The 26,734-nt window shown below is 55.2% G+C and overlaps 10 protein-coding genes across 10 annotated transcripts; 5 read left to right on the top strand and 5 right to left on the bottom strand.

The window, feature by feature from the left end:
* Positions 1-1,301: 1,301 nt before the first annotated feature.
* BO82DRAFT_353154 (MRX complex nuclease subunit) lies at positions 1,302-4,248 on the bottom strand. The gene has a single exon (XM_025634890.1). The coding sequence runs from the start codon at positions 3,867-3,869 to the stop codon at positions 1,527-1,529; it is 2,343 nt and encodes a 780-aa protein (XP_025493368.1). The 5' UTR covers positions 3,870-4,248; the 3' UTR covers positions 1,302-1,526.
* BO82DRAFT_382524 (F-box and WD domain protein) lies at positions 4,213-8,498 on the top strand (the record flags this gene model as incomplete). Its single annotated transcript, XM_025637940.1, has 3 exons — positions 4,213-4,258; positions 4,663-5,007; positions 5,072-8,498. The coding sequence occupies 3 exons, from the start codon at positions 4,213-4,215 to the stop codon at positions 8,176-8,178; spliced, it is 3,498 nt and encodes a 1,165-aa protein (XP_025493367.1). The 3' UTR covers positions 8,179-8,498.
* An 87-nt stretch (positions 8,499-8,585) lies between these two features.
* gel2 (1,3-beta-glucanosyltransferase gel2) lies at positions 8,586-11,141 on the bottom strand. Its single transcript, XM_025632281.1, has 4 exons — positions 10,768-11,141; positions 10,536-10,666; positions 10,066-10,450; positions 8,586-9,995 (listed from the first exon to the last, which is right to left on the bottom strand). Exons 1-4 carry the CDS (start codon positions 10,774-10,776, stop codon positions 9,039-9,041), a joined length of 1,482 nt encoding a protein of 493 aa, XP_025493366.1. The 5' UTR covers positions 10,777-11,141; the 3' UTR covers positions 8,586-9,038.
* Positions 11,142-11,483: 342 nt separating this feature from the next.
* BO82DRAFT_431191 (TOM complex receptor protein TOM20) lies at positions 11,484-12,743 on the bottom strand. Its single transcript, XM_025640682.1, has 3 exons — positions 12,588-12,743; positions 12,265-12,510; positions 11,484-12,200 (listed from the first exon to the last, which is right to left on the bottom strand). The coding sequence occupies exons 1-3, from the start codon at positions 12,643-12,645 to the stop codon at positions 11,983-11,985; spliced, it is 522 nt and encodes a 173-aa protein (XP_025493365.1). The 5' UTR covers positions 12,646-12,743; the 3' UTR covers positions 11,484-11,982.
* A 181-nt stretch (positions 12,744-12,924) lies between these two features.
* Positions 12,925-15,354, top strand: BO82DRAFT_307339 (exocyst subunit EXO84). The gene is made up of 3 exons (XM_025632280.1): positions 12,925-13,407; positions 13,470-14,739; positions 14,790-15,354. The coding sequence occupies exons 1-3, from the start codon at positions 12,996-12,998 to the stop codon at positions 15,187-15,189; spliced, it is 2,082 nt and encodes a 693-aa protein (XP_025493364.1). The 5' UTR covers positions 12,925-12,995; the 3' UTR covers positions 15,190-15,354.
* Positions 15,355-16,016: 662 nt separating this feature from the next.
* On the top strand, positions 16,017-17,944 carry BO82DRAFT_363664 (acyl-CoA synthetase; the record flags this gene model as incomplete). Its single annotated transcript, XM_025636912.1, has 4 exons — positions 16,017-16,066; positions 16,145-16,431; positions 16,548-17,725; positions 17,777-17,944. The coding sequence occupies 4 exons, from the start codon at positions 16,017-16,019 to the stop codon at positions 17,942-17,944; spliced, it is 1,683 nt and encodes a 560-aa protein (XP_025493363.1).
* Positions 17,945-18,515: 571 nt separating this feature from the next.
* On the bottom strand, positions 18,516-20,006 carry BO82DRAFT_363663 (uncharacterized protein; the record flags this gene model as incomplete). Its single annotated transcript, XM_025636911.1, has 1 exon — positions 18,516-20,006. The coding sequence occupies one exon, from the start codon at positions 20,004-20,006 to the stop codon at positions 18,516-18,518; it is 1,491 nt and encodes a 496-aa protein (XP_025493362.1).
* A 412-nt stretch (positions 20,007-20,418) lies between these two features.
* On the top strand, positions 20,419-20,723 carry BO82DRAFT_400886 (uncharacterized protein; the record flags this gene model as incomplete). The annotated part of the gene is made up of 2 exons (XM_025639223.1): positions 20,419-20,600; positions 20,672-20,723. 2 exons carry the CDS (start codon positions 20,419-20,421, stop codon positions 20,721-20,723), a joined length of 234 nt encoding a protein of 77 aa, XP_025493361.1.
* Positions 20,724-21,056: 333 nt separating this feature from the next.
* Positions 21,057-21,558, top strand: BO82DRAFT_382517 (RNase Ms,minor; the record flags this gene model as incomplete). The annotated part of the gene is made up of 2 exons (XM_025637939.1): positions 21,057-21,123; positions 21,184-21,558. Exons 1-2 carry the CDS (start codon positions 21,109-21,111, stop codon positions 21,556-21,558), a joined length of 390 nt encoding a protein of 129 aa, XP_025493360.1. The 5' UTR covers positions 21,057-21,108.
* Positions 21,559-23,128: 1,570 nt separating this feature from the next.
* Positions 23,129-24,119, bottom strand: BO82DRAFT_280268 (uncharacterized protein; the record flags this gene model as incomplete). The annotated part of the gene is made up of 5 exons (XM_025631295.1): positions 23,129-23,282; positions 23,338-23,621; positions 23,682-23,791; positions 23,857-23,938; positions 23,994-24,119. Coding segments are annotated over 5 exons (756 nt in total), but the record flags the coding sequence as incomplete, so codon positions are not given.
* Between the last annotated feature and the right edge of the window lie 2,615 nt (positions 24,120-26,734).

Here is a 26,734-nt window from a genome sequence, read left to right as displayed (position 1 = left end):
AGGAAAGAAGAGGAAGAAGAAGAAGAAGAGGAGGAGGAGGAGGAGGAGGAGGAGGAGGAGGAGAACGGAGGAGCATGGAGACGTCTTAGACTAGTACGGAGGACGGAGTCGCTAGGCAGAAGAACGAGCGCAGCGGGCCCAAGCTGCAAGCGCGGATCAACCATGGCAGGCACAAGCGGTGCAGCAGTGCAGCAGTGCAGCAGTGCAGCGGTGCAAGCAGTGCAGGGCAGGCAAGGACTCGAGTCGGGGGAAAGCTGGAGCAGTGGAGCAGTGGAGGAGTGGAGGAGTGGAGCTGGAAAGGCTCAATTGGGCTGCATGGCTGCTGGAGGACATTACCCAATTAGGCAAATCTCCAGGGCATATCTCGGTTCGCCAAGCCGCCAGCCAGAGGGGTTGGTGTTTGTCTTTTCCTCAACTGAGTAAAGCGTCAGGGGATGCTTCCAATGACCGCCATCAGCGCATCTTTTGGACTCTCCGGCAGCAGTTCATGGCTTTATCCTGGATCCACTAGCCTTGTGGAGATTGGCCAGCACTCCCAGCAGGGTTCACTGCACTCCCTCACGGCACTCTCCTTTCCCATGTCGTATTCGTTTGTTGTGTGCAGCATTCGGCTGACTGCAGCCTCCTCGAGTACATCCATCCATGGCGCGATTGACTTTATTGGTGATGGTAAAGTTTACTTTCTTTTCCTCCACTCTGTCATACTCGGTATCACTTCCTACCACCCCCTTATCCCAGAACCAGCCCATATCCCGCTGCGCTCCCTACTAACTTAGGTCACTTGAGTTCCTGCTACCCACCCAGATAACGATCATCAGTCTAGACTCGATCAGCACCTGCCTCCGACTCTGACTCTGACCCCAAGGATAAAACCTGGGTTTGTCCCGTCTCTACTCCCGTACCGACTCAGTCTACCTAGCATGGCTGCCACCCAAACCCAAACCCCCGCAAAGAAAAAGGGGGCCAATGGCCAGCTCGTCGCACTGGGTGGCCACCCGCTAGTTCGGACTGGTCCCTCAATAGTGCGTCTGTGCCCGTTGGGTGGTTGCCCAGCTTGGCTGCTGCAATCACCGCTTGCCGCCTACCTCTTCTCGCGAGCCCGCATTGCACCGGCCGCGCGCCCCGTTGAAGCTTGGAGCTTGGAGTCTGGAGCTCAAGCTTGGAGCCCGCCCGCCCCTCCGCGCCAGGCACCCCGGGTTGACTGCGGAGGCTGTTGATTTATTTATTGCATTCATACCTGAATTCCTACTTTCGTAGATTGACTGACTACAGCTTGATAAATCAAGGAAGCCGGCGCGTAAGCTCCGCTCCGAGAAACCGCTCTCGGGTCGATTGGATCAATTGAATACTCGTCCACGCTAAAACAACCTGGGAGAACGCCATTTGGAAACTCTGTTCCCCCGTGCCCAAACCGATGCGCCGATGATGCTGCACTAGACCTCCCACTGCACTACACTACAATCGACCCCTCCCTAAATCCGATCGAGTCATACGTCCGCAGACTCGACTACCGTAGACCGCCGTCGCTACCGCCGCCGAGGCACCGCCATCGGCTCGAATCCATCACTGTCGTCGTCGATTTCCTCGCTGGCCACACTCGCGCCCCTCGTCCTGGTGCTCCGGGAACCGCTGCTCTGGGAGCCCACGAAATTCAGCGTCGTCTGGGTCTGCTGCTGGCGGGTTCTGGTCTGGCGCGTGCTCGTCCCCGTTGCGCCCGTGGCGCGGGTTGAGGCGACAGGCGGAGCGGCTGCGCGACGTTGGCTAGTTGTTGGAGTCTTTTTAGAGGCGGCTGGTAGAGGTGCTGCTGCTGCGGCTGCTGCCCTCCGTGTCCGAGTCGCGGGTTGTTTGACGAAGAGAGCCTGGGAGTCATCGTCCTCGTCGTCTTCTTCGTTTATATCTGGCAAGCCAGATACCGCATCGTCGTCGTCGTCGTCGTCGTCGTCATCAAGCATAATCACATCCTCCTCTTCATCGTCCTCGTCCTCAGACCCCGCGCGACGTCGGCGGCCTTTACTCGCAGCTGCTTTTGACGGCGTAGCAGCGGCCTTTTTTGCGGCCGTGGCTGTAGTTTTTGTTGTGGTGGTCTTTCGTGTACTTGTCGTCCCCGTAGCGGTGGCCCTCCCGCCGCGTCCCCGCCCCCTGCCCCGCGCAGTCGAGGATGCGCGGGCTGTCGTAGCAGACCCAGTACCGTCCTCCGCGGCGACATCCTCGTTCGGGTCCCCGCCCTCATTGTCCGAGTGGATCAGCGCGCCCGGCTGCTCCTCCCACGCGCCATCGAACTCGCTGTCCCAGCCATCGGGCTTGGGCTTGTAGCGCCGCTTGCCCCCGCGGGCGTGGCGGCTGCGCTTGTTGACTCCGCGGGTGAACATATCCTCCATCTGCGTGCGGTACCGCTCCATGGCCTTGTGCAACGAGCTCTGCGCCAGCTCCTCCGCCGCGTCGATCCCGTCGGTGTCGCGGTCCAGCGCCATGAGATGCTTGATCTGGCTCTCCAGGGACTCGTTGACAAACATCTCCAGTGCGTGCTTGTCATCCTTGTCGATGAACTGGGCCACCGCGTCCCCAAAGGAGTTCTGCGGCAGGATGGTCAGGGACTGCGTGGCGAGGAAATCGCGCACCAGCTGCTCGACCTTGACGGTGTCGAGAGTCGTCAGGTGCGAGATGGCCGCCTCGTCGACCTCCGCGGTGCCGCCGTCCTTCCGCCGGGTGGTTCCGGCCGTGTTCTTTTTCTTCCGGTGGAATTGTACCACGTCGTTGACGTTGGCGACGCGGCCGACGAAGCGGTTCGAGAACCGTTGCGGGTTCTCGCAGTCGTAGCTGCCGCCCTCCGGGGTGGAGATCTCCACGCGCAGGCGCACCAGAGGCAAGGGGATCTCGCGGGGTGGTTGGTCGTCATCGTCCTCGGCGGCCGTGGCGGTCGGCGGCTCCTCGTCCTGCATCTCGAGCCACTCTTCCTTGGCTTCTTCGATGAGCTCCTCGACGATGCCCATCAAGAACCGCGTGAGTTCGGTGCGGTTGTTCTCCTTGCGCGCGAGCTTCTGCGCCCCCTTCTCCTCCGACAGCACGATCTCGCGCATGGCGAAGGGCCGCACCGTCTTGAGGCGGATGGGCTCGCTCTTGAACTCGCGGCCCGTGATGCTCACGAGGGAAACATGTTTGGCGACGGCTTCGCCGGGGCACAGCGATGTGGCGACGGACGAGCCCGGCTGCATGACGTGGAAGTGGGTTTCGGGGTTCCGGCGCGGGTTGATCAAGCATTCGTGCTCGTGGCCCCAGATGACCAGATCCAAGAATTCCGGCAGGAAGTTCTCCGGCAGGTAGCCCGTTTCCGTGTAGGCGTGGTGGTTCTGGTGCACGCAGATCAAATTGAACCAGTCCTCCTTCTGGATGGAGGGCTGGTAGAACTTCACCTTGCCGTCGCGGAAGGTGCGGAACAGTCGCTCGTCGCGCACGTTGCTAATCCCGTACAGCGCGAGCTTGGTCCGCCCCTTCTGCAGCAGCACCGGCTTGACCTGGATGTTGTCGGATTCGGGCGTGCGGCCGTAGTAGTTGATCAGTCCGGACACCTGGAGGATGTCCAGCGCCGCCAGGTGGCCCTCGCCCGATGGGTCGTCGTGGTTGCCGTGGATGGAGAAGATGGGGATGGCGACGTTGATGTCCAGGTCCTCGTAGTTGACGTGGTTGAAAGCCCCCTGGAAGTTCTCGCTGGCGTCGCTGAGCATCTCCAGCTCGCATGGCTTGTCGCCCAGGCAGTTCATGCGGATCGACCGCATCACTTGGTACATGGACTTCCGGGACGGCTTGTTCTCGTGGAAGAGATCGCCGGCGAGCAGCACCATGTCCACGTCGTGCTCCTTGGCCAGGCACATCACCTCGTGGAAGCTCTTCCAGCTGTCGTCGCCCCGGATGGGGTCCCGCTCGTTGTAGCCCACATGGTTGTCGGTAGCCACGAGGATGCGGATGGTTTCCGCGTCTGGTCGGCTTTTAGTTGAGGGACGTTTCGAGGTGGATGGGGTGACGTACCGCCAAGAGTTGGCATCTTGGGTCGATCTTTATGGCGAGATGAGGCAGTTGGGAAATTCGTACGACCGAGAAGAATGTAGATGCTAAGATGAACTCGGTTATATGAGTTTCATGTATCGCCTGGCTGCCTGGAATGGACCAGTGCTGCCTACGCTGCCGGCTGAAAGGATAAGATGCAGCTCCTCAAGCATGAAGCATTTGAAGACTCTTCGTTGCAGCCGGCATACAAGTAATAGTATGTAGTAAGTAGTTGGATATTGTTGGGCTGAAGGTAAAATAATCAATTAATTCCCTTTTCGAGAAAGTCGCGCCTCGCCGCGTGCTCACGTGACCTGCATCATGGGACGCGGGCGAGACCGGCTCGAATCAGTCCGATCCCCTCCTTTCGTCACTTCCTCCGTATCTTTCTTCTTCCCTCTCCTCTCCTTCTTTTGAATTCTTCCACCTTTCCCCCCTAGACTATACGGTTCCCTTTACTTGCCTTTTGCTGATACGCTCTGCCCATCCTGCCTGTCCGCGCGCTTTCCCTCTCTCCATCATATTCCGCCCATCTTTCCCTCTCGACTGACCCAGACTGTCTCCCTGGTTCAGTCGCCTCCGTTGTGCCACTTACCCCGCGAAACTCTTTTATGCAATCAGAGCCTTCCACAGTCTTCGACCGCTCGCCTCCGGTTAAACCTTTCCCGGAAGAACCTCTCAATCCCACCCAGCATGGACATGATTCACATGGTGAGCAACGAGTCTCTGGGTTTCGCGATGGCGAGCCTGGAGACTGCAGTCTCAGCCGTGACTCATCTGGCGCACAGCCGCCCTTGAACGGGCGCACTGCGACTCCACCACCCCTCCCATCGTCGATTGACCCTGTCAGCCAGTACGAGCTTGCTGCTGTCGCGCAATTCTCCAAGAGCCCCGCCGACCGGGGTTTCGAGATGACGCCCCCAGCATCGACGTACTCGGGCTTCTCACTGGAATCTTTCCCTAACGGTATGCTTGCACTTCGCCCCTGCACAAAGTAGGGATCGGTAGACTGATTCGCTGTGCTTGATAGAGGTACTCACACACATCCTGTCACATTTGCCGCCTCCGTCGTTGTCGTCGATCGCGCTGGTATCTCGTCGGCTGCACACTTTGGTCACCACGCCCCACGCGTGGCGAATTGCATTTTCCCGGTACTTTCCCGGCCCGTACACGCTAGAGGATGGCGCATGGCTGTCTGTTGGTGAAAACTCGGACCGTGTGACCTCTGATAAGCGCTACTTCTCGCGCTTGACTGCTCTGGCTTCGTGGCGGAGCGAGTACATCCTCCGCACGCGTCTGCTGCGGTCGCTCTCCCGGGGCAAGCCGGGCCAGTTCGAGCCGCCGAAGAGATCCGGCACCGTCCGTACTGCGAATGTTCGCAATGGCAGCGCCGTGGTCACGTATACCTCCCAGCTTCTGTACCCTGTCAGTCATCTGCACGGCTCGTTTGGATCGGAGGTCACCAAGAAGGAACCGGTGTTCATTCATGGGGCCTCGGAGCAAGGCATCGCGTCCGCCAGCGACCCGTCCGCGGTCAAGGTCGGCACCTGGGGCCTCTCCGATCACCAGATGTTCCGGCATTTTGCCGATCTTTTCCCTGGTGATGCCGAGTATGGGCTCGGGTCCGGAGACCTCGCTGGCATGCCGAACTGCATGGACGTCAGTCAGCCGTATGGTATGATATACGGTGAGGCTTGTCCGCAGGGCCGGGCCTACTTCATCTCTACGACGGAGCAACGCGGTAGATTCTTGGGTTTGTCGGACCTGGGATCTCAACCTCATTTGGGGATTCCGGCGCTCAACCACATCACTAGCGGTACCACTGCTGTGTGGATCGCTAAGTCTTCCAATATGCTCAAGATGACCGATGGCTTGATTGCAATGCTTTCAGGTTCATCCACTGGTGTTCTGTCAGCGTACGCTTTTGGCCCCCATCCTACCTATGAGAAACGGTACGAAAGAGGCCAGGTGACCGCGAGATGGGTACTTTGTCCGGGCGTTCCCATCGTCGCGATTGCTGTCGATGAGGGTTTCTCACCAAGACGCTACGCGCGTCGTCGCATTTGGGCAACTGCCCTCAATGCACTGGGCGAGGTCTTCTACCTGTCTGACATTCCACGACAGTCGGATGTGGCTTCTACGAAGCTTACTGCTGAAGAGTACGATCAGCTCGCGTGGAAGACTGGCAGAAGTGCTCGATGGGAATTAGTAGAACTGGCCAGGCGGACTGCTCGGCCGGACCCGTTCAGTCGGGAACCTCTCGATGGTAGCTACAGCCCCAGATCATCGTCTGATGCCATGAAGCTCGACGAGAAGCAGATCACCGCAGAGACGAAAGAGATCGAGCGCTTCCTCTCGTTCAAGCCCAAGCACTTCCGGAAAGTCTGCGAGGGCTGGGATATGAGGCGAGAGCTGATGGTAGATTTTGCCGGAGACGATGGCCAGGGCGCGGGTGAATCAATCATAGTGATCTCCCGTGGCATGGGCGAGGATGAAACGGCGGCGATCCGACGTTACACCCGCAAGATTTCCACGCTTGCCATGCCGCCGTTGAGTCTCGGCCCCCTCGCTGTAGATGGTGCTCCTGCGCCGTCCCTCTTTGGAGGGCCCGTGAAGTCACCCATAACACCCTCATTAGCCGGCACATCCGGCAGTTCTACCCCATCTCGAGCTTCAAGTGGTTTTGGTGAACCTATTTGTACAGCTGCAAACACCGAATGGTGCATCTCGGATTTTAACTTCAGTGATCGGAAGTCGATCCAGATCACGACCACCGCCTTGGACCGTTCAAATTATGCCTTGTTGACGGCTGATGAGGATCCTCTGAGTGGCATGTCTGGTAGCTCCGCGTTCTCGTCTACTATGTCGTCTCCATTACCACACCTCAAGCAGGCCACGACAAACACCGATATACCAGGTCAACGCGGAAGGTACATGGCTGTGGGAACTACCACGGGAATGGTATTCGTCTGGGACATCCGATCGCCGGCCTCGAAAAACCCGGAGATCATCAAGGACATCGGGCCCATTCGCATCATCCAGACTGAGTCGCCGCAGGTGTCCAGCGTAGCATTGACGTCGCTGTACCTGGTGCATGGAGGCAACGACGGCCTCGTTCAGGCATGGGATCCTCTCGCTTCCTCGACGCGGCCTATTCGGACCATCAATTCACGGTTCTCCTCTCGCGCTCGTCGCCGTCTTGTCCAAGCCGAGGCGTCTATGCATGGAGTTGGAAACAACTTTTATGCCACGGGCGCCATCTGCCTTGACACAGATCCTACTGTGCTGCGTGGCATGGTAGCGTTGGGCACTCATCTGCGCTACTGGTCTTATAGCGCCTCCGCTGCCGACCAGTACAAGTCCAGCAAGCGACGACTGCGTCGCGGTCTTCGAGGCAGCAACGGCGCTGCGGACGGCGGCCAGCGTTTTAATAACAGCGGCCGTGGCGCACTGAACGACTACATCCAGGACGAACGGGTGGAAATGGAGCGCCAGAGAATTGCCGACGAGAAGGAACGGGCGCATCTAAGCCAGCGCTTCGGCGTGGATCTCCTAGGACCCGATGTGAGCGAAGACCAACTCCTCGCATACGCCCAGCTCCTCAGCGAAGAATCCTTCTCCAGCGAGGCGGTGAAGCGGGGTAGTAATGATATCGCCATCCCCAATGCATTTCCCAGCGCCAGCTCCGCCGTGAGCACCTCCCCCAGCGACACCATCGGTCCAAACGACAGCTCCTTCGCGCCGGACGAGCTTTCCTCCGCCTCCTCCCCGTACGAAGACCCCTTGGAAGACGACGAGAACCTCGACCCCGAAATCGCCGAGGCCATCCGTCTCAGTCTCCTGGACCAACCTCCGCTCCCCAAGCCCGATCTCGGGCCGGCTGCGCTCGACACCACCCCCTATTCCACTTCCTCGTCTCCTCAGCCAGCCTCGACCTCCCCGGTCCTGCCCGAGAGCAGTCGCCAGCAGGAGATCGACGACCTGGAATTCGCGATCCAGCTGAGTCTCGCCGAGGCGGAGAGCCAGTCCCAGTCGCAGTGCCAACCGGAGGAATTCCCCGCCCTCGCCCCGTGGTCGGCTACCCCGCCGCCTCCGCCTCCGTCCGGCAGGGATAAAGGCAAGGGGCGCGCCCTTTGATTCAAGTTTTCGGATCTATAGGTGTAAATCTTGTGCTCTGTTGCGTGATACTTGCCAGGTGTTTTGTTCATATTTTTCTCGCGTTAAGTCTACAGGGCCGGTTTTCCTCTGTGTGGTAATATCTGTGGTTCTGTGGCACTGTACCTGCGTTGCGCTTTCTGTCTTGTGTACTTTCGTCGGGCATTATTTATTTCGCCGGACTTTGTTTCTAGACGTGCTTTCGGGTTCTTTGTATCTTGTGATTCATATATCGAATGGAGACGGAGATCTACAAGTCAAGTCTATAATAGAAGAGAATCTACAAAGCTGATGGACTGCATAATTGTGACTCCCTCTTGACTGAGACTGAGCATAACAAGCACACTTCATAGTAAGTGTCAGGTCCTTATTGTGAAACTACTGATTCCGTAACTATCTGGTTAAACATATACAGAACAATAAACGTGCACAAGCAGAAGCAATAAGAATGCAGCCTGAAAGGGAAAAGTGCGGTATATACAGCAGATGGATTAGACGATATACTCGTAGCATCAAGCAGGGCAAGCAACCAAGCAACCAACCAAAGACCTCATATTCCCATGTCTCCCGCCCCGTGCGAGGCTCATGGCCCCGGCCCCCGGGGCTTTGTGGAACAAAAAGACCAGATTTGTCATTCTTTGTACATGAAATTCGTCTCCACGCCCACCGACCAACCGGGGCCAGGGTGAGGTCCCTGCGGGATTCAAGAACACGTTCGCCGGGAACCAAAAAAATCATCGTATCGATCAATCAAAAGGATGAACGCCGGATGCAGTGAGAACATCGGCGCACTGAAGAAAAATATATAATCTAAGATTCTATATAATAGGCAGAAAATGCGTTCACAGCAAGAAAGCGGCGAACAGGGTGACTCCGCTCAGAAGACCGAGGACAGAGGCGGACATCTGAGCGGCGGCGGTGGCAGCGCTCTCGTGGGAGCTGGACGAGCTCGAGCTGCTGGAAGAACTGGAGGTGCTGGAGGTGCTGGACGAGCTGGACGAGTTGGACGAGTTGGTGCTGGTCGTGGTGGAGGTCTCGTTGTTGGGGACGTTGGAGGCGTCGTCGGCCAAGACGGTGTACTTGATGCTCGGGAGCTTGCCGCCGCTGGAGGAGTAGACGGTCTGGGGGATCGCGGTGGACGAAACTATGACGAGCTTGCCGACGGTGGCGTTGGTGAAGCCGTTGCTGATCCAGTCGTCGACCTTGGTGGGGCGGCTGGGCAGGTCCCAGGAGTTGAGGAAGGTGCTGGTGCTGATCAGCGCCGTGTCGCAGGTGACGGCCTCCTGGGAGGTCTGGGTGGCGTTGGAGGACTCGATGCTGCTCATGTCCAGCTTGCCGTACTGGGTCTTCAGGTTGTCGTAGTCAGTCAGCAAGGAGACGGTGTCGCTGCTGTTGACGGCGACGAGACCGTAGTTGTTCGGCTCCTGCGTCCACTCGTAGACCAGACCGCCGGAGAAGACGGCTGACATCTCCTTGCCGTAGAGGGTCGCGACCTCGGAGAACGTGCGGGGCGTCACCAGGTTGCAGCCGTACTCGGAGAAGAAGACGGGCAGCGAAGAGTTGGAGAAGTCATCGACGAGCACGTCGTAGCCACTCTCCTTGTAGGTGGAGTCTCCGCACCAGGAGTAGGAGTTGAGACCGAACAAATCGGCCTGGGAGCTGGTGGAGTTCTTGAGGTCGCAAGACAGGTAGTTGAGGGTGTCAACGAGGATGGGACGCACGTCCGCAGCGGAGTAGCCGACGGGGATAGTACGGTTGGCATTCTTAGCGATGTAATCCTTCATATCGCGGGTGACAGCCTAGAAAAGCGTCAAGTTTTAGCAATGTTGACATTTGATATGAGCGGAGCGCAGGCCGATTCCAACATACCCGAATATAGGCCGGAGCCTCGTAGACACTGTCCTCGTTGATGACCTCGTTGCCCGCAAAGAAGGCGAGGGTGTTGGGGAAGTCCTTGAAGGCCTCGATGACACCGAAGACTTGCTCGAAGTACACGGCATTGTAGGTGCCGGAGGGGTCGGTACGGTCAAGCGAGCCGCCGTAGAGCGGGGAGTTGACATCCAAAATCATGTAGATACCGGCACCGTTGAAGATGGAAGCACACTTGCTGTGATCGATGGTGGGCGACAGGTTGTAAACACGGATAGTGTTGACACCAAGGCTCTGCATCAGGGCGGCATCACGAAGACAGGCGTCGGGCTGGCTGAGGGGATCCTCGGTCGTGCTGAAGCCAGAGGAACCACCAGGCTGGTAACTGTGTACGACCGTCGACAATCAGTGATTCTGTTCCTATGATAATGGCATGACCAGGGCGACCTGGACGGCGGGGGCTTGCTTACTCGACACCCAGGATCTGGAAGCGATCACCAGTCTTGCTGTTGACAAAGTCGGTGCCTTTGACAACAAGGGGAGTGACAGCATTGGCGGTGGTAGCCAACGCGCACGCAGTGGCGAGCAGACGAGCGTAAGTCTAGGCTGGGTTAGCTGTTGATCTTGGTTGTGGATAATCATGATGATCATGATTGCGAAGAAGTATAGGATGGTTTATTGCCTGAAAAGGGGGGCACCCACGGGAATCATCTTTTCTTTCCGAATTCGATTTTCTCTCTTCCTTTCCTTTCCTATAGATGATGATGATAATGATATTCAAATATGCGCAGATTGCCACACAATTCTAGGTCGATGTCTAGCACCGAATGCAGCGAGCAATAATCTCAGAACGAGTGAACGAAGGACTTAACCAACGGAAAAGAAACGAATGACGAAGAAGGGGAAGGAAGAGGGAAGTCGCGAAGGGGATTCAGGCTAACGCTGGAGAATCGGCTTGGAGGGGGAAAAAAAAGCAGGGAAAGCGAGCATGATTAAGTACAACCACTCTTCCAAGGTCAGAGAAGGGAAGGGGGGCCGGGCAGCAAGACATGAACCCATCCCTGGCCATTCTCTCCTCCACTGCTAACCAGTGGTTGCCAGTGGTTTAATCACGGTAAATCCATCGCGCAAATTGGCAGTGGACCTGGTCAACCTCGCGTTTCACCCTCATTGGCCTGCACGGCACTGGGGCGAGACAAGCGGCACCGACGATCGACCCTGGCACGAGCTGCGAATAATTGCGAGTTATTGCGCTGCTTACCCATTACGCACTTCGAGGTCCGTGATTCATGAAACAAAGGATCATCGGCGGAGTGAGCGGCCCCCCGTCATTCATGCATCGATGCAACGGTCGCAGATATACCTTTCATCCCTTGGGAAACTTATACTTTTATAATCATCTTTTATATCAACTAGCACCCATTTTCTTCCCCATGACCCCGTCTCACAGCAATAAAGAGAACCACTGCTCGCTTCTAAGAATACACGCCCCAGCAGAGAACAAATAACCGGGGCCAGGAAACCACGGGAAAACAGAAAAAAAAAATTCATCAGCATCAACCCACACAAGTCATGATGGCGCCGAGCATTACCAAGAGATGTCCGTCTCATCGACACTCAAGACCCAATGCAAATATACAGGGGGAAAGGAGAACAATAATCAAATATAAGGCAAGCAGAAAACACGAACGACCTAAGAAATTACACGAGTAGCGGAGAGAGCAAGCGGGATCAAAGAGGATGTTTAGACAGATCCGTCCGGGAGGGTTTGCAGCCAGACCATGACCCCTGCATAGACTGGAGATCACCGCAGTAGCGACACCCGTTCCAGGTCACAGGTTCAGGTTCGGGGCAGAGCGAGGACGGAGTGAGAAGGAAAGAGTAAACGACACAGAGAAACGATCATGGTGGACGGATTTACTCCACACCATGGTTCTCTGGGCCGGAGCTCTCTGCCGTGAAGGAGCCGAGCTGGAGGCCGGCATCCATAGCGACCATCTCAGCCAGGATCTCAAGGACCTCCTTGGGGACCGTCTTGTCGTAGATGGAGATGAGGTCCTTAGGCTGGGGGTAGACCTTCAAGGCCTTGTAGAAGCACAGAGCTGCCTCAACGGGCTCTGCTCCAAGGTTGGTATCTATATCGCCGGAATATTGCGGAGAAAGGGCGCGGAGGTCGGGATCACCGCGGAAAACACATACCTTCAGCACAGAGGGACTCGCCGCGAGCGACCTGACCCATGAAATAGGCCTCCTTCTCCTCCAGGTCCGTAGGGAAGCCCTCATCCTGAGCCTGCTGCACGGCGGCCTTGATGGACTCGCGCTGCATGGCGCCCTGGGCCTCGGCTTCCTCCTTCTCAACCCGGGCCATGCGGCGGTTGTTCCGCTTGAGAGCGCGACGGAACTCGGGGTCGGTCTGGCGCTTGTGATCGAAGTAGACGGCGTAGGCTAAACAGGTGCCAAAAACGAGTTAGCAACACGCACGTCACGCAGGCCATAGATAGCACGGCGTAACTGAGCCTTACCCAAAAGACCGGTGATGATCGTGCCGGCGGTGGCGGCCACCAAAGTGGAGGTTCTCATGATGTAGGTGGGGATGAAGGAGAAGGTGATGACCGGGGAGAGACAGCGACAAGGAAAACAGCAGCGGGAGATGGAGATGTAGCGAGTCGACTTCGAGGGGAGAGAGTTGAAGATGACGACGGGATGCGAATAGCTCAATTGGGGAATGATTTTGCCAGGATCATCATTTCTCCGCCTCGGACTTACCCTCCCGCTTCGGCCTTCGTGCCTGAAGTTGATCATCATTATCGGCCGTCGTCGTCGTCTCCTTCCCCTCTATTATTCTTCTTTCTCTAAAACTACCTACGGTCGATTGCAGGTTCAATCTTCTCCTCTCTCCCCACCCCCCTTCCTTTTACTGCTACGTCACCATGGAAAGCCGTGGCTTGACCCTTCGCAGCAAATCTCGCCGTCCTCGACCCCAGATTAGTGCTCCGAAGCCCATCTCCGGCCCTCTTCCGCCTAACACCATCAGCCCCAGTCCCAGCACTTCGACCAGCGCTTCCACGGTCAGCAAGCCCCCCGTCCCTGTGCATGGGACCACCGCCAGCTCTGCCAACAAAGATGCGACCTCCGATCTCGTCAAGCGACGGTACTCGACCCGGTTCAACCAAATCCCTGATTTTGATGGTGTGCCGCCAGTGCCCGGCCTACCTCCGCTCCCGGCCACGTATGGAGGATTGAGCCCTCCCGAGACGAGTCGCCGACCCTCCACCGAATCGTCGGGTCCGCCAAAGGTAGACTTGGATGCTTTGCGGGATCCCAGTTTGCCCGTCGATAAATGTGAGTTGGCGTGGCTCTATTTTTATTCCAGCCGGCTTCTTGGGTGCTGACTTTGGATCTAGATGTGGCCAACCTGCTTGCGAATGCTTCCGAGGAAGAGATCGAGGAATACCAGCGCAGTCTACGAAAAGTCAAGAACCGAACATCTACCGACCTCCAGCAGAATGTATACCAGAATCGGACCCAGTTCATCAAGATCAGTAAAGAAGCGGAAAAGCTCAAAGGAGAAATGCGCACCCTACGCACCCTAATGGCGGAGCTGACTACCACGCTCGGCCAAACTACAGTCGGCACCACCCCTAATCCCATGTCTCCCATGCCCGATGAACGGCTGTCCAAGCGCCATGCCAACCGCAGCTCGGTCGCAAATCTTGAGAGTATGTGGAACGTGCAGCTGCAGACGTTGTGGAAGACCGTCGAAGGATCGCAAAAGTTCTTACCGGTGGTGCCGGGCCGGCACATTGTGATGGAGAGTGGGCACTGGGTCGAGCTGGATTCGGCAACGTGGAAGCCGCGGCGCCCGGTGCACATCGTGCTGCTGAACGATCACCTGCTGGTGGCGGCCAAGAAACGCAAGCGCGTGGATCAGAGTAGCCATCGTGGTCCCGTGCCTACGAAGCTGGTGGCAGAGGAATGTTGGCCCCTTCAGGATTTGGATATGATCGATCTCGGAGCTAATCTCGGCGCGGGGGTTGCGCGCGAGGATGCTGAAGACCGGGGCATCACCAACGCCATTAACGTGCGTGTCGGAGGCAAACCTTTCACCTACCGGCATGACAAGCGGGACAGCTCAGCCAAGAGCGACCTACTGGCCACCTTTCGAAAGACGGTCGAGGACCTTCGACGCAACCTCCGGTCGGAAACCGAGGCCGCCAGCAAAGCCGCCCCTGAGGTGATAGGCTATCGCCACGCCTCGTACTCTCCTCAGCCGGATCGGCCGGTCAGTATGGACGGTGGACGAGACAAGCCTGAGTTGCGCATCGACGTAGACGGCAAGCAACAGAACCTGCGGTGGGTGGAGGGCCAGATTGACGAGCTAGACATTGATATTGCTCTGCAGCGGTTCGAGGATGCTGTGGGCCACATCGAGCGGTTGCGCAAACTTGCTCGAGGATTAAAGGGAAATGCGGTCGCGCAGGACGTGATCACAACCAAGGTGGATGAGCGTGCGGCCGCCCTGGCTGAAGTATTGCTGCGTGCTCTGGTGGACACTCCCTCCTTCCCCCAAGCGACTAAGACTAAGTCCACGTGGTTGATGCGCTTGGGCTTCGAGGATCAAGCTCGGGAGGCCTATCTCAAGGCGCGAACCGATGTCATATCCAAGCGGATCAGGTGGGTTCTTGTCTGCTTCCATCGTATTGAGCTGAACTGACGTGCCACAGAGCCTGTGTCTTTGAGGGCGATCTCCCGATGTATATCTTCCAAATCTCCTACGTATACTTCACCTTGATCAAAAACACTATCAGCATCTATCAGCAATGTTTCCCGCCGGCCATGTCCAGTGCCAGCATCCGATGGGCCAAGCATCACCTTGACGGCTTCAATGCGCTCCTCACGCGGCAGCTGAGCAGTGTGCAGCGGGGCACCACCGTATACCAGAAATGTCTTGATATCGTGCACGAACATGCCAACCTGCTGACCGAGGTTGGAGTCGACTTCACCGACCTGGTCGCCAAGGGGCTGGAGGTGGAGGATTCGGCCGAACGACCGCAGATGACGCGCTCGGAGTCGCTGATCTCAGGCTTGGCTGAAGCTGCGGCGGCCGCGTCGCCGGTAATTTGAGAATGGGGATGAGTTTGATCTGTAGCGTTCTGTTACTCTGCGAACGCCTGTCTATATTTCTATTTTCACTACCCAGCCTCAGGAGGCTCCGTTATGTACGATTCAGCTTTGTGGAAGCTAGTTGCTCTGAAATGTAACTTTACATGCATGCAATCATATGCCAGCCTGATCTGCGTCATCCACTTAATGGATATCAGACAGCATGCGCTCTACATCTTACTGATTCACCACGTGGAGTACCGGATTTGTCTTCACCCGGGCCGACTTCGGCCAGGGGGATAAGCCCGAGAAGTGGACGGACGATCTTGCTCTTATCTGAGTGGATACTGCGTCCTCAGGCACCGATCTGCCGTCACTGCCGTCACTGCCAGGGCATATATACCCAGTCTTGTACTGTCCAACTGAAGGTCACAGGACAGAATTTTGCTCTAGAATGTCTATCTACGAATTTGAAGAGCAACCAATCAGCCACGCTTGTAAATTTCGACAAATTTGACGAGATGCCTGTCTCTTTACGAGAAGCAGTCCAGTACGTAAGAGGAAAACACGCCCGGCTGCCGCCCCAAGCCGAGGAGGCCATCGGCGTCCAGAAGTAGAGCCGAGGAAGGGATGCACCCACCGAAGCGGCATGCAGTTGGTCGATCGATAACGAGTAACGAGCAATGGAGGGACAAGCGGGGAAAGACTGGCTGCATCGCTGATTCATGTAAGTTTTTTTTTTCTTTTTCTAGTCTCCTTCTTTCTCTTCCATACACACACGCGCGCTTGTTTTGATCCTAGACACCCCCTCTTCTTCTGTTCTTACTCCCCTTTGTTTCGTTGCCAAGATGGGTGTCACCGCAGAAGCACAGGACCAGACATCCTCATCGCCGTCGAGGTAAGATACAAACACATTACCCCCTGCCGACAAGACACCCATTCGACTCACCGTTTTCTTGAATCAAAGCTCCGCAAGACTGGCAGCGCTGCCCGAGCTGCCCCTCTTCTGCGCGGCCAAGGAGCATGCGCAGACTCGCCCCGACCACATCGCCGTCGACGATGCCACCAAGGGCCAACAGTTCACTTACCGCCAGCTGCTGGCCGATACGGCCGCGTTGAAGCAGCGTCTGCTGGAGACCCTCGCGCTCACGGAGACCGGGGACCTGGAGGAGCGTCGGATCGCGTTCCTGGTGCCCAATGGCTATGATTACGTCGTTACGCAATGGGCCGTCTGGGCGGCAGGGGGCGTGTGCGTGCCCCTTTGTAGGTTCTCGCTTCCTTTTTGTTCTTGTTACTACTCCAAGTTATACTTCCCTGCTCCGGGTATATGACTAGACTGGTGGTTTGGGACTGCTAACCATGGCGCTCAATCCGTAAAGGTACCTCCCACCCAGTGAAAGAGCTCCTGTACACGATTGGGGACTCAGACCCCTCGTTGATCATCCTGCATCCCACCTTTGCCGGAACCCAAGACGCTTTGCTGCAGGGCATCAACAGCAGCAGCAATGATACCGAGATCCCATTCATGCACCTCACCCCATTCCAACAAGTAACGGAAACCGAACTCGCGGCGCTCGCCATGCCCGCCTTCTTCTCTCTACAGTCCGACCAATGGGCCCTCACGCGCCGGGCCCTGATGATCTACACCTCCGGCACAACCGCCAACCCGAAGGGCTGCGTGACTACGCACAAGAACATCACCTTCCAGGCGCGCAGCTTGGTCGAGGCGTGGCAATATTCCCCGGCGGACCGGCTCATCCACGTGCTCCCGCTGCACCACGTGCACGGGATCATCAACGGGCTGGCGGCGTCGCTGCTGGCGGGCGTGACCGTGGAGATGCACCCCAAGTTCGACCCGGCGACGATCTGGCGCCGGTGGGCCGAGGGCGGCTCGACGATGTTCTTCGCGGTGCCGACCATCTACTCGCGGCTGGTGGACGACTTCGAGGCCCGCCTCCGGGGCACCCCGCAGGAGGCGGCGGCGCGCGCGGGCGCCCAGGCCCTGCGGCTGGTGGTCAGCGGCTCCGCGGCGCTGCCGACGCCGATCAAGAAGAAGTTTGCGGCGTGCACCGGCGGCCAGGTGCTGCTCGAGCGCTACGGCATGACGGAGATTGGCATGGGCATCAGCTGCGGCTTGCCGGTCGAGCAGCGCATCGACGGCAGCGTGGGATGGCCCCTGCCTGGGGTGCGGGCGCGGCTGACGGAGAAGGAGACCGGGCGGATCATTGAGGGGGTGGAAGAGGATGGGATGATCGAGATCAGCGGGGACAATGTGTTCCGCGAGTACTGGCGGCGTCCTGAGGCGACCGCCAAGGAGTTCACGGAGGACGGCTGGTTCAAGACGGGCGACGTGGCCCGGCGCGACGCGCAGGGCGCGTACTATATCCAGGGCCGGGCGTCGGTGGATCTGATCAAGTCCGGCGGGTACAAGATCTCGGCGCTGGAGGTGGAGCGGAAGATGTTGGGGCTGGACACGATCCAAGAGGTGGCTGTTGTTGGGCTGGCCGACGAGGAATGGGGGCAGCGGGTGGCGGCGGTGGTCAAGCAACGAGCCGGGGTGAGTTTTGCTATTAGCATCGATTCGACTCAGACTGACATTATTATACAGACCGAGCCGCTGGAGCTGAGCAGTCTGCGCGCGCAGCTCAAGCAGGAGATGGCGGCGTACAAGGTGCCGACGGTGCTGAAGCTGGTGGATGCGATCGAGCGCAACGCCATGGGCAAGGTGAACAAGAAGACGATAGTCAAGAAGTATTGGCCTAAACTGGCTGCATGATAATTATATCGTTAGAGTGTGAAGTATAGAGCGAAGAAAGCACATGCTGTTGACTGAATACAGTGCCAAAGATATCTTAATCATGGATGATAATTCTTTCTCTGATTTCCTTCGGCAAGAGTCTATCTATCTGATAGCAGCGAGTACGATCTGCAATCAAGGATGACCATGATACCAGCCACATGATGCAGCCCGATAAGAATCCCACAAGCAGTACGGAGTAAAACTGTCCGACTTGCCCATACCATATTATGCACACATCATTCGATGGCTATCTCTGGCAGAATACTTAAGCTGGGTCAGCCAATATCCCAAAAACGTCTTTACTTGATTGCGCATCCTTCAAGCTTGAGATCTACTGCCCTCTATCCACTAGTACAATGAGAATGCGTATAGAGAAACAAGCACCACTCGTATCAAACTCTTCACTATTCAAATTCCAGATCTTCGATCATTTTCATAAATTATATTCCTACTCCTGAGAAACGTACTATGCATGCTTGCCCATGAGATCTCAAAAGCCCAGCTCAATCATAAGTGTCCTGTCATGGTGAAGTGCGAAGAGAGCTAATTAATCCACCCCCATCGCCCGCTCCAAAAGCCTTCCCAAAGCCTCCCCATCCTGCCCGTCCTCCACATCCTCCAACAAACCCAACTTCACCCACCCCTGCACTTCCTCCTCCGACCCACCCTGCCCCTCAACCCACTCCTCCCACGCCCCCTCCGCAAAAAGCTCATACGGCTTTTCCGCTGCCCAGGGAATCGCCAACAGCGCGAAGAACCTCAATTCCAGTTCCAGATGGGCGAGCATTGCCCCGGCCTCCGCAGCGTCATCATCAGCGCCATCGGCAGGTCGCCATTTACAGATGGGACATTCATCCGGCACGCCGGTATGCGGAACTTCCCCCGAACCCACTTTCCGGGTCTGCGCTGCAGCAGCAGCAGCAGCAGCAGCAGCAGCACCACCACCACCAGTCCTCATTGGTGTGGAGGGTTCTCCCCCAAAAAAGGAATCATACTCCTGACCGATATTCCGCCCCGTTTCGAGGTGTTCTACCCAGCCTTGCACCGTGACAAACCCCTCGGCCTCGTGGGATTCGCAGCCCGAGGCTAGACAAGTGAGGTGGCGGAGGTCGGAGGTGAGGTGGCTGCGCCAGGAGGATCTGTCTTCGAGTAAGGAGGTGGGGAGGGGGGTGAGGCAGTAGGGGCATTGGAAGGTTTCTGTTTCAGGGTCTTGGGGAGACGTGGTGATGGTGGTAGAGGGCGGCGGCTCCGTCCAGGACCCGTGAATCACCGCGTCCGCGTTCGGCGGCGCGGGGAAGTTGACGCCTCGTTCCTTGAAGGCGTGGAACTGGTCGAGGGTGTACACGTCTGAGGAGTGCTGTTGCAGCGCGAGGAGGTAGTGTCTTCGTTTGAGATTGAGGCGGATGAGGCGGCGGTGAAGGGGGGTGAGTTTGAAGTCGTCGCCGGGAGGGCTATGCTGCCGCCGACTCGCAAACCACGCCTCCAACTGCCCCTCCAACTGCCCGTACGCCTCGGCGTCGAACCGCTTGTCCGCGATCTGCTGCCACAGCGGCAGGTGGACTTTGTCGTCCTCGAGCTCGTCGGTGATGACCGCCCCGAGGTCGTGCAGCCACCACCGCGCGGTGTCGAACGTCCGCCGGATCTGGTCGCGGAGGTGCCAGCGCCGTGTCTCGGCATTCTGCGAGGTCTGAATGGTGTTGAGGATGTCGGCGGTGGGTAAGGGGTGGGATGGGGTGGTGAGGTGCTGGGTGGCGGCGGAGGCGCCGGGGGCATCCAGTGCGGCCAGCTTTTCACCCAGGTCAAGGAGCTGGAGGGCGGCCAGGCGCAGGTGCTCGATGTGCAGGGTGTAGGCTGATGAATCCTCGAAAGCGTTGCGAGCCAGTTCTTCGAGGTGCAGGTAGCCCCGGCGGTCGTACACCAGCTCCCGGAAGGTCCGGTAGAGGTCCTGCGCGGTGGTGGAATAGTCTGTCAGGCCGCTGTGTTGGGTTAGCTGGTGGAGGTAATGGCACAGCCAGGCGGAGATGAGGAGCGTACTCATGCTGTTGAATTGTGAGCTCAACTTTTAGGCCTGGTGGGGTTAGGTTGCAGTTGCAGTCTGTCGAGTCTTATACCGGGGATGACGCACGTTGTAGTCTGTTGAGTTCGGGTCTATACAGACAGGTGATGCAGTCAAGAAATGATACTATGACACAGAAAGACAGGAACTCGATATTTATACCAGAAACCCAATACATCTACTCTTGAGGCTGTACATATCCAGCAAAGAACAACTCCCATCCAGATCTCAAACAAAGACACCCACGCCCATTCACGCCCCCTTCGAAAAGCCTTGTTCTATACAACCCCAACAAAGGGATAACGATAATATCCTCCAGACAACAAACTGAACGCACAACCAGCAGATCGGAGAAGTCCTTACCTGTAGCATGGCAAGGCAAGTCAGCTGATCAATGCAGCAGCAGCAGCAGCAGCAGCAGGAGGAGGAGGAGGAGGAGGAGGAGGAGGAGGAGCAGCAGCAGGAGGAGGAGGAGGAGGAGGAGGAGGAGGAGGAGGAGCAGCAGCAGTATACCCACCTCCCCACCTCCCCCACCAGCAACACCACACAACCACAAAACCAACCACAAAAGCCAACGTGCGACGAGCAAGGCAAGATACTTGAAGGAAATACTGTTGACCCTGAAAGTACCTAGTAAAGGAAATCAGGGTACAGATCGGCGCCTCCCGTGCCGCCACATGCCGTTATCTATCCCGTTGATTGGGTGATTACCCCAAGGGCCCGGGATCTCCGTCGGAAGTCCCTGAAGAATATAGCCAGCAAAACCCTAATCGGCCGGTGGTTGGCTTTGCGGTGTTGCATCCCCCCTGAAGATAATATCGAATGCGATGCACTGCAATGCAGCTCCAATGGCACCGATGTCACCTCAGTCGGAGCTTCATGCATGAGACTGGATTAAATGTCGGTGATCGGAGGGTTCCGACCGCCTTTACTGCCCTCACTGTCTGGATAGATAGATAGATAGACTGGGTGAGAAGAGATAAATACCTAGGGCTGGTATGCAGGAGATTACTCTCCCATCCCCAGCCCACTTCCAACTCCATAGCCCTCCCTTCTCAACCCAGACAAAAACCAACCCACCAAAATGTCCGCTATCAAGGTACGCTTCACCTCCCCCAACCCCCCTCCCTCTCCAATGAATCAGACTAACTTCCTAAAGACAATCCTCCTCCCCCTCCTCCTCACCACCTCTGTGGTCCTGGCCGCCCCCAAAGCCGCCGAATCCTGCGCCTACACCTGCGGCAGCACCTGCTACTGGGCGAGTGACGTCAGCGCGGCCCAGGCGCAAGGCTGGTCGCTGCACGAGTCCGGCGACACGATCGACGACTACCCGCACGTCTACCGCGACGACGAGGGCTTCGCGTTCGGCGTGTCCGGCACCTACTACGAGTACCCGATCCTGAGCAGCTTCGACGTGTACACGGGGGGATCGCCGGGGGCGGACCGGGTGATTTTTAATGCGGACGATGAGTTGGCCGGCGTGATTACCCACACGGGGGCGAGTGACTATGATGGGTTTGTGGAGTGTTCTTAGTTCTTTCTTATCCATTCTTTGGGATTAGAGGGGGTGAGGGGGTTTGAGGGCTGGGTGTAGGCGAAGGGACTGTTTTCATGTGCTACTGTTTCTGTGGATAATAGTAGCTTAATGAGGAAAAGACGGGTTTGATGTCTTGGAAATTGATCAAGATAGGAGTCGAGATTACTGGCTCTATGTTTATACAAACATATGGACTTGATTTTCTAGGAGGGTCGGGCCTTCTCCGTTTTAGTGCTCACCCCTCGCCGCTTTTTGCTCACTGAGTAGATCTCGGCACGCCCCGTGAGAGAAAAGAGACAATGCCTTGAAATTATTTCCTCTTGCAAAGTGCTCCCCACCGGGCATTCTGGGTCAGTCGCTCTCAAGCGAAGGGTGCTCGATTACTTCAACTTCCTCCATCAGTCGGCCCGTCAAAAGAGGAAAAGATAGCGCGCAATCCCCACTGGGGTTAGAAGCAGTGGCCGGACAGCGCGCAGTAGATGGGAAGGTACGCATCACTTGCTACCTCTACGGAAACGACCAATGGACGCTCGGAGCTGAGATGAAGATGCATACAGTCAGCATATTGTTAAGCTTCGCGGCATCGACAGCCGATGGTGCTATTGCCCTCCTGCTCATCCCACGGAAGAAAGGGCAGCGAGAGCAGACAATCCAGTGGTTCCGACGACGAGAAGCAGTCCATATCACGCTCAGATGGATGTCACCTCGCTGGGCACGAATCTTCTGCAGAGTTCTGTAAAGCGAGGACCTGCGAATTCCCACTTCGGGTTGGCTTTGCCGTTTTCGGAATAGCCGTGCGCTGTGTTATTCACCATTGCCCGCCGGCGACGGCTCTGAGTATATAAGAACAGGAACAGTACTCAGAACACCTGTCCATCCCTAATCACGCGATTAGCTCAAAAAGATAAATGCAAGAGTGATACTCCTTTCAATTTTCCTAGATGCGAACAACACTACAACAACAATTATGCCTCGATAACATCATGCCACGACGCTTTAGTATCCCTAGAGGTGGAACGCGTGAGGAAGGTTGATCAACCTTTCTTTGACGCCAATTACACGGTTGATCATGAGGAGAATGTTCGATCGGTGAAAGGGGTTCAGCCGGCGGATGCCAGCGATGACTTCCGCTTTCTCGCAGCGCATGATCATACGTTGGAGGGTGCTGTGGAGATCTTCCCGGCGAGGGCGAATGAGTGGAAGGTTAAGGGCTGGAAAGAGAAGGCTTCCTGGAATTATCTCGCGGGTTTCCCCTTGAACGGTAGATAGCACTTACGGCGCCAGGGGGTGGATTAGGTTGCAAAGAACCATGGGTGGGACCATGGCTCTGGGTTGGTATTCTTGTAGGAACATACTAGGACAAAAGACTAGGTATAAGACCAATGTAAATCTTGACTTGCAAGATCTTGCAATTCTCGTGCTCGTGAGACTCACGACAGACGCACGATGCACGGAGATCATGACACCTTATCAGAAAAGGTGCCTGGGGGATAGCTTAATAAATGCTCGTCTAGCCCCTCCTTATCCCGGATAGAAGCCATGCTATGAGATGAGTTGATGGTAAAAATCAGAAAGCACCCTTCTTCTGTGTCCTCTCGGATTTATCTGAATTACTTGCAAGGATGAGATCAACCTCATCGTCCATGGCCTCTAGAATATGCTCCGGCTGAAACGAAGGCCTCCAACCAATCTCATAGCCATACTTTGCTGCAAATGTGCATCTAGACCATGTAAGTAGATGCGTTCATTACGGCTTGGTGGTAAAGGGATACTCACTCCCCACTCAGCTGAGGCGCCACCATTTCCTTTGGCGAGTTGAGCGCCTCAGCCATCCTAGCAAGGAAGTCATCATCCGCTGGATACACCCCGCTAGCTTCTATGAGGCCTCGTTTTGAGAGTGCAGTACTAATGGATGCATAGACATCTTTCCAGGCAACTCGGCCGCTGGACGCGAGATAGAATCCATTTCGGCCGTGGCCGCAATCCCCGGACGAAAGGATGGTTCTGAGGATGGCAATGTACAACAACGCATTATCGACCACATGGCACACTGGCCAGGCCTAGATAGCAAGGGATAAAAATCAGAGTCAATATCTTTTGAAATTTCTGTAGTGACCTACCGCTTCGTCGGATTTGTTGAGGTCGCGTACTCGTCCTGTTGCTTTTGCGGTGCTGACAATGGCAACGGTTTGAATTGAGACCTGGTTGCCGAATCCTTCACCCTTTCCATCTGTTCTGTGATTAGGCGTGATATCTTCGATAAAGTTGAAAGACAAAAGGAGCAATAATACATACAGACCATGCAGGGGCAGAAGATGTAGCTTTTCACCCCAAGAGACTCGCTCAATTCAATAATTCGGATGTTCGCATCCAAAAGCTAATTCAACTAGATACAGATTGGAGTAGATAACGAAACGATGGGATTTCATTACCTGCTGCATCGCCGGGAGCTCAGTGCGTTGAGACTTTTGTAGTTCAAATAGGCCAGACTCATTGTCAGCGATGGCCCTGTCGGTTGGGGCCCCGGCATGGTCGGAGAAAGCCTTCGCTCCACTGGTCTATAAATTGTTAGATGCATCCGTTGGTACCGGTGCCTGCGGCTTCCGCCAATATATATACACAAGGCGCTCAATGGGAATGGCCTAGAGTCCTCACCCAGATGGGGGATCTCGTCCTTGCTGCCCAGTGTGGAGGGTAACGAGTCACTGGGTTGGATTGGTATCCTCTCCACCAGGCTGTATCCAAACCGCTCGAAGAAAGTCTGATATGTGATAGGATGAGAATCTCATTACTTTATGATTAAATAAGCTGTTGTTAGCAAAATTGAAAGAAAAGTTATATTATAGGCAGAGCCCTAACCACAAATTATGAAGCTTTCATAAATAATTTAATAATTTAGATGATATTAAAGCTATATCTTAAGGCAAAGTTTCCTACCAAAGGCAGCGGGAGTCCCGTGAGTTAGACAGATTAGCAACAATACCTTAAGGCAATACACTACCACCCTTAGCTTCGCTAGAGGCATTCGTCTATCACATTATCCTACCCTATCAGTCCGTATAGCTCTGACCTATGGACATAAATAGTGCTATGGATACCTGAGGCATATATGGGTAAACGGGGCAAGGAGCCCGTCAAAAAATGAGTCATGTGGCTCAATTCTACCATGACATCAGACCCGTAATATAATTGCAAATGATTTCTGGCACTATGCCTATCTCCGCGATTTTCACGAAGATATTGTAGATAGTTGTGCAATGCATGGTTTTCGGCTCAGACTGATCCACTCACTCCAGTAGATAAAGATGTGTTATCACTCCTCAAGATCAGAAGTAAGTCCTATTGATTATCTCACATCACGTGTTGAGAGTACCTAGGCATTCGGATCTGGGGCAATGACGGCAGAAACTTCCATGTCGAAAACATAGTTTTTGGGGTCTACCTCTCGCGGCTTCACTTTGTTCATAGCTTCAATATCGAAGACTGAATCCTCTGGCAGATAGAACCTAATACAAAGCGAGTATTAGCTGAGTTTACTGTTCCTCGTACGAGAGCTATGATAAGCGATATAGATTTTGAGGCATGGGGGATACACACACTACCATGTCTCTGAAGGGTGGCCCCGACCCCAGAAACTTCCATTGCATTTTGTTACTACCCATTTGTTGATTGAGATCGGGCAGTCCAAATCTGCCGTAGAGGCGCTGCAGGCTATCACAACCATCAGTATCTACACGTTCATCTGTCAAAGTAAGGTAAATGTACGCGGGCTTCATTCTATGCCACTGCATGCAGTGCTCGAAGTAGAGTTGATTCTCATAGGTCCCGATGAATCTCTTGCTCGATAGTTAGCTTTGAAGTCGCTAGAAAGTAGATTCAAAAAGTTAAGAACTCACTAGTTCCAATCTGTTTTTTTGGGGACTCATATTGGGGGGGCTTTATAATCTAGTTCGGATTTAGATTTGGGTTTCTATGCCAAAAGTTTAGGGGTCGGCAGGGTACGTATGGAGTTTATATAAGTAAGAGTGGGGTAAGCGTCGGGCAACGCTAACACACACATCATGCAAGAGTATCTAAGGTCATTACATGTGTATTGCTAGATCCTGGGTTTTAAAGGGGCCTACAACATAACGTATTGCAGATCTTTTGAGGGAGGATCGGCAGTCGGTGGGTCGGATTTACAGATTTGGGATTCAGCCGCAAAGTCAAATTTCATGCGATGTGATACAGAAGACCATTGTGGGCCACTCGGCAAATAGAAGGTTTTTTAATAGTATTCTCACCGCAGCGGTAACCGCTTACCTACTAAGACACACTATGGGTCTTCTCTATTACCCCCCCGGCCTAAGCTCAGCAACTCTTCTTTGAAGTTTCTTCGGGAACTCTTACAGCCTTCCTTATCACGTAATAGCCTCTTGCTATGTAAGGACGTTAGAGTTCTTAGAGGCTGAGGGTATTATAATTAGGACTCTTTATTAGGAAATCTTTTGATTATTCTTTTTTTTAGGGTTGTAGGGGATAATATATGTATGTAATTCTTCTGCATGTGATTCTGCCGGCAGATTTCTTAATCTACCGGAAATGTCAACATGCACATAACATGCACTATGCAGGCGCTAGTAAAGCTAACCCGAATCGGGATCCACAAGAGGTTCGACGATCTCTGTGTGTCCCAGTACTAGTTCGACGTGACTCTCACGAATCTCTATTATCAGAGGCGCTGAAAAATCCTTTTAAAGAAGAGGATGAATATGACTAGCTAGCCAGGTTGATGTCATCACATCTCAACAAATAGAGTTCTATTAGTGTTAGGAAGCTGTGATATTTGCTTCGTTTTGTATGTGTTTTTTTGGGTGGAGAGTGATGGAGCTAATAGTTTCTGACTTTTCTGCTACGAGTGACTGAACTTGCGGTGACGACAGGTTATTCAGCTGAGTTCGGCTACCCCACTACGATCCTTTCATATTCCTCGTATTCTACTGGCAGGTGTGGGTCGCTCGCTGTATTGCAGCCGAGATTTATGGAGCAATCTCCACAAGACTATTGCGGAGTAAGTGAAAAGGAGCAAGACCTACAGACAAGATGACTAATTAGGAAAGTGAGAGTTATATCACCGCCCTATTGTAGATTCAAACTAGTAGTTGTAGATCGGCTTGATGTCTGGGAACATTTG

This window comes from Aspergillus uvarum (assembly GCF_003184745.1).
Source record: "Aspergillus uvarum CBS 121591 unplaced genomic scaffold BO82scaffold_18, whole genome shotgun sequence".
In the NCBI taxonomy this organism is placed as follows: Eukaryota; Fungi; Ascomycota; class Eurotiomycetes; order Eurotiales; family Aspergillaceae; genus Aspergillus; species Aspergillus uvarum.
The sequence above is the reverse complement of the archived record's forward strand: the minus strand, read 5'-3'. Positions and strand labels throughout refer to the sequence as shown.

Bases quoted from the DNA above. Each gene is read 5' to 3' on its own strand.
- BO82DRAFT_353154 (XM_025634890.1), bottom strand. From the start codon at position 3,869: ATGTGCCTGGCCAAGGAGCACGACGTGGACATGGTGCTGCTCGCCGGC.
- gel2 (XM_025632281.1), bottom strand. The intron at 10,451-10,535 runs GTAAGCAAGCCC...GGTCGTACACAG, and splicing joins TTCCAGATCCTGGGTGTCGA to TTACCAGCCTGGTGGTTCCT. The intron at 9,996-10,065 runs GTATGTTGGAAT...ACGCTTTTCTAG, and splicing joins AGGCTCCGGCCTATATTCGG to GCTGTCACCCGCGATATGAA.
- BO82DRAFT_431191 (XM_025640682.1), bottom strand. From the start codon at position 12,645: ATGAGAACCTCCACTTTGGTGGCCGCCACCGCCGGCACGATCATCACC. The intron at 12,511-12,587 runs GTAAGGCTCAGT...GCACCTGTTTAG, and splicing joins GATCATCACCGGTCTTTTGG to CCTACGCCGTCTACTTCGAT. The intron at 12,201-12,264 runs GTATGTGTTTTC...CCGGCGATATAG, and splicing joins CGAGTCCCTCTGTGCTGAAG to ATACCAACCTTGGAGCAGAG.
- BO82DRAFT_307339 (XM_025632280.1), top strand. From the start codon at position 12,996: ATGGAAAGCCGTGGCTTGACCCTTCGCAGCAAATCTCGCCGTCCTCGA. The intron at 13,408-13,469 runs GTGAGTTGGCGT...CTTTGGATCTAG, and splicing joins CAGTTTGCCCGTCGATAAAT to ATGTGGCCAACCTGCTTGCG. The intron at 14,740-14,789 runs GTGGGTTCTTGT...GACGTGCCACAG, and splicing joins GTCATATCCAAGCGGATCAG to AGCCTGTGTCTTTGAGGGCG.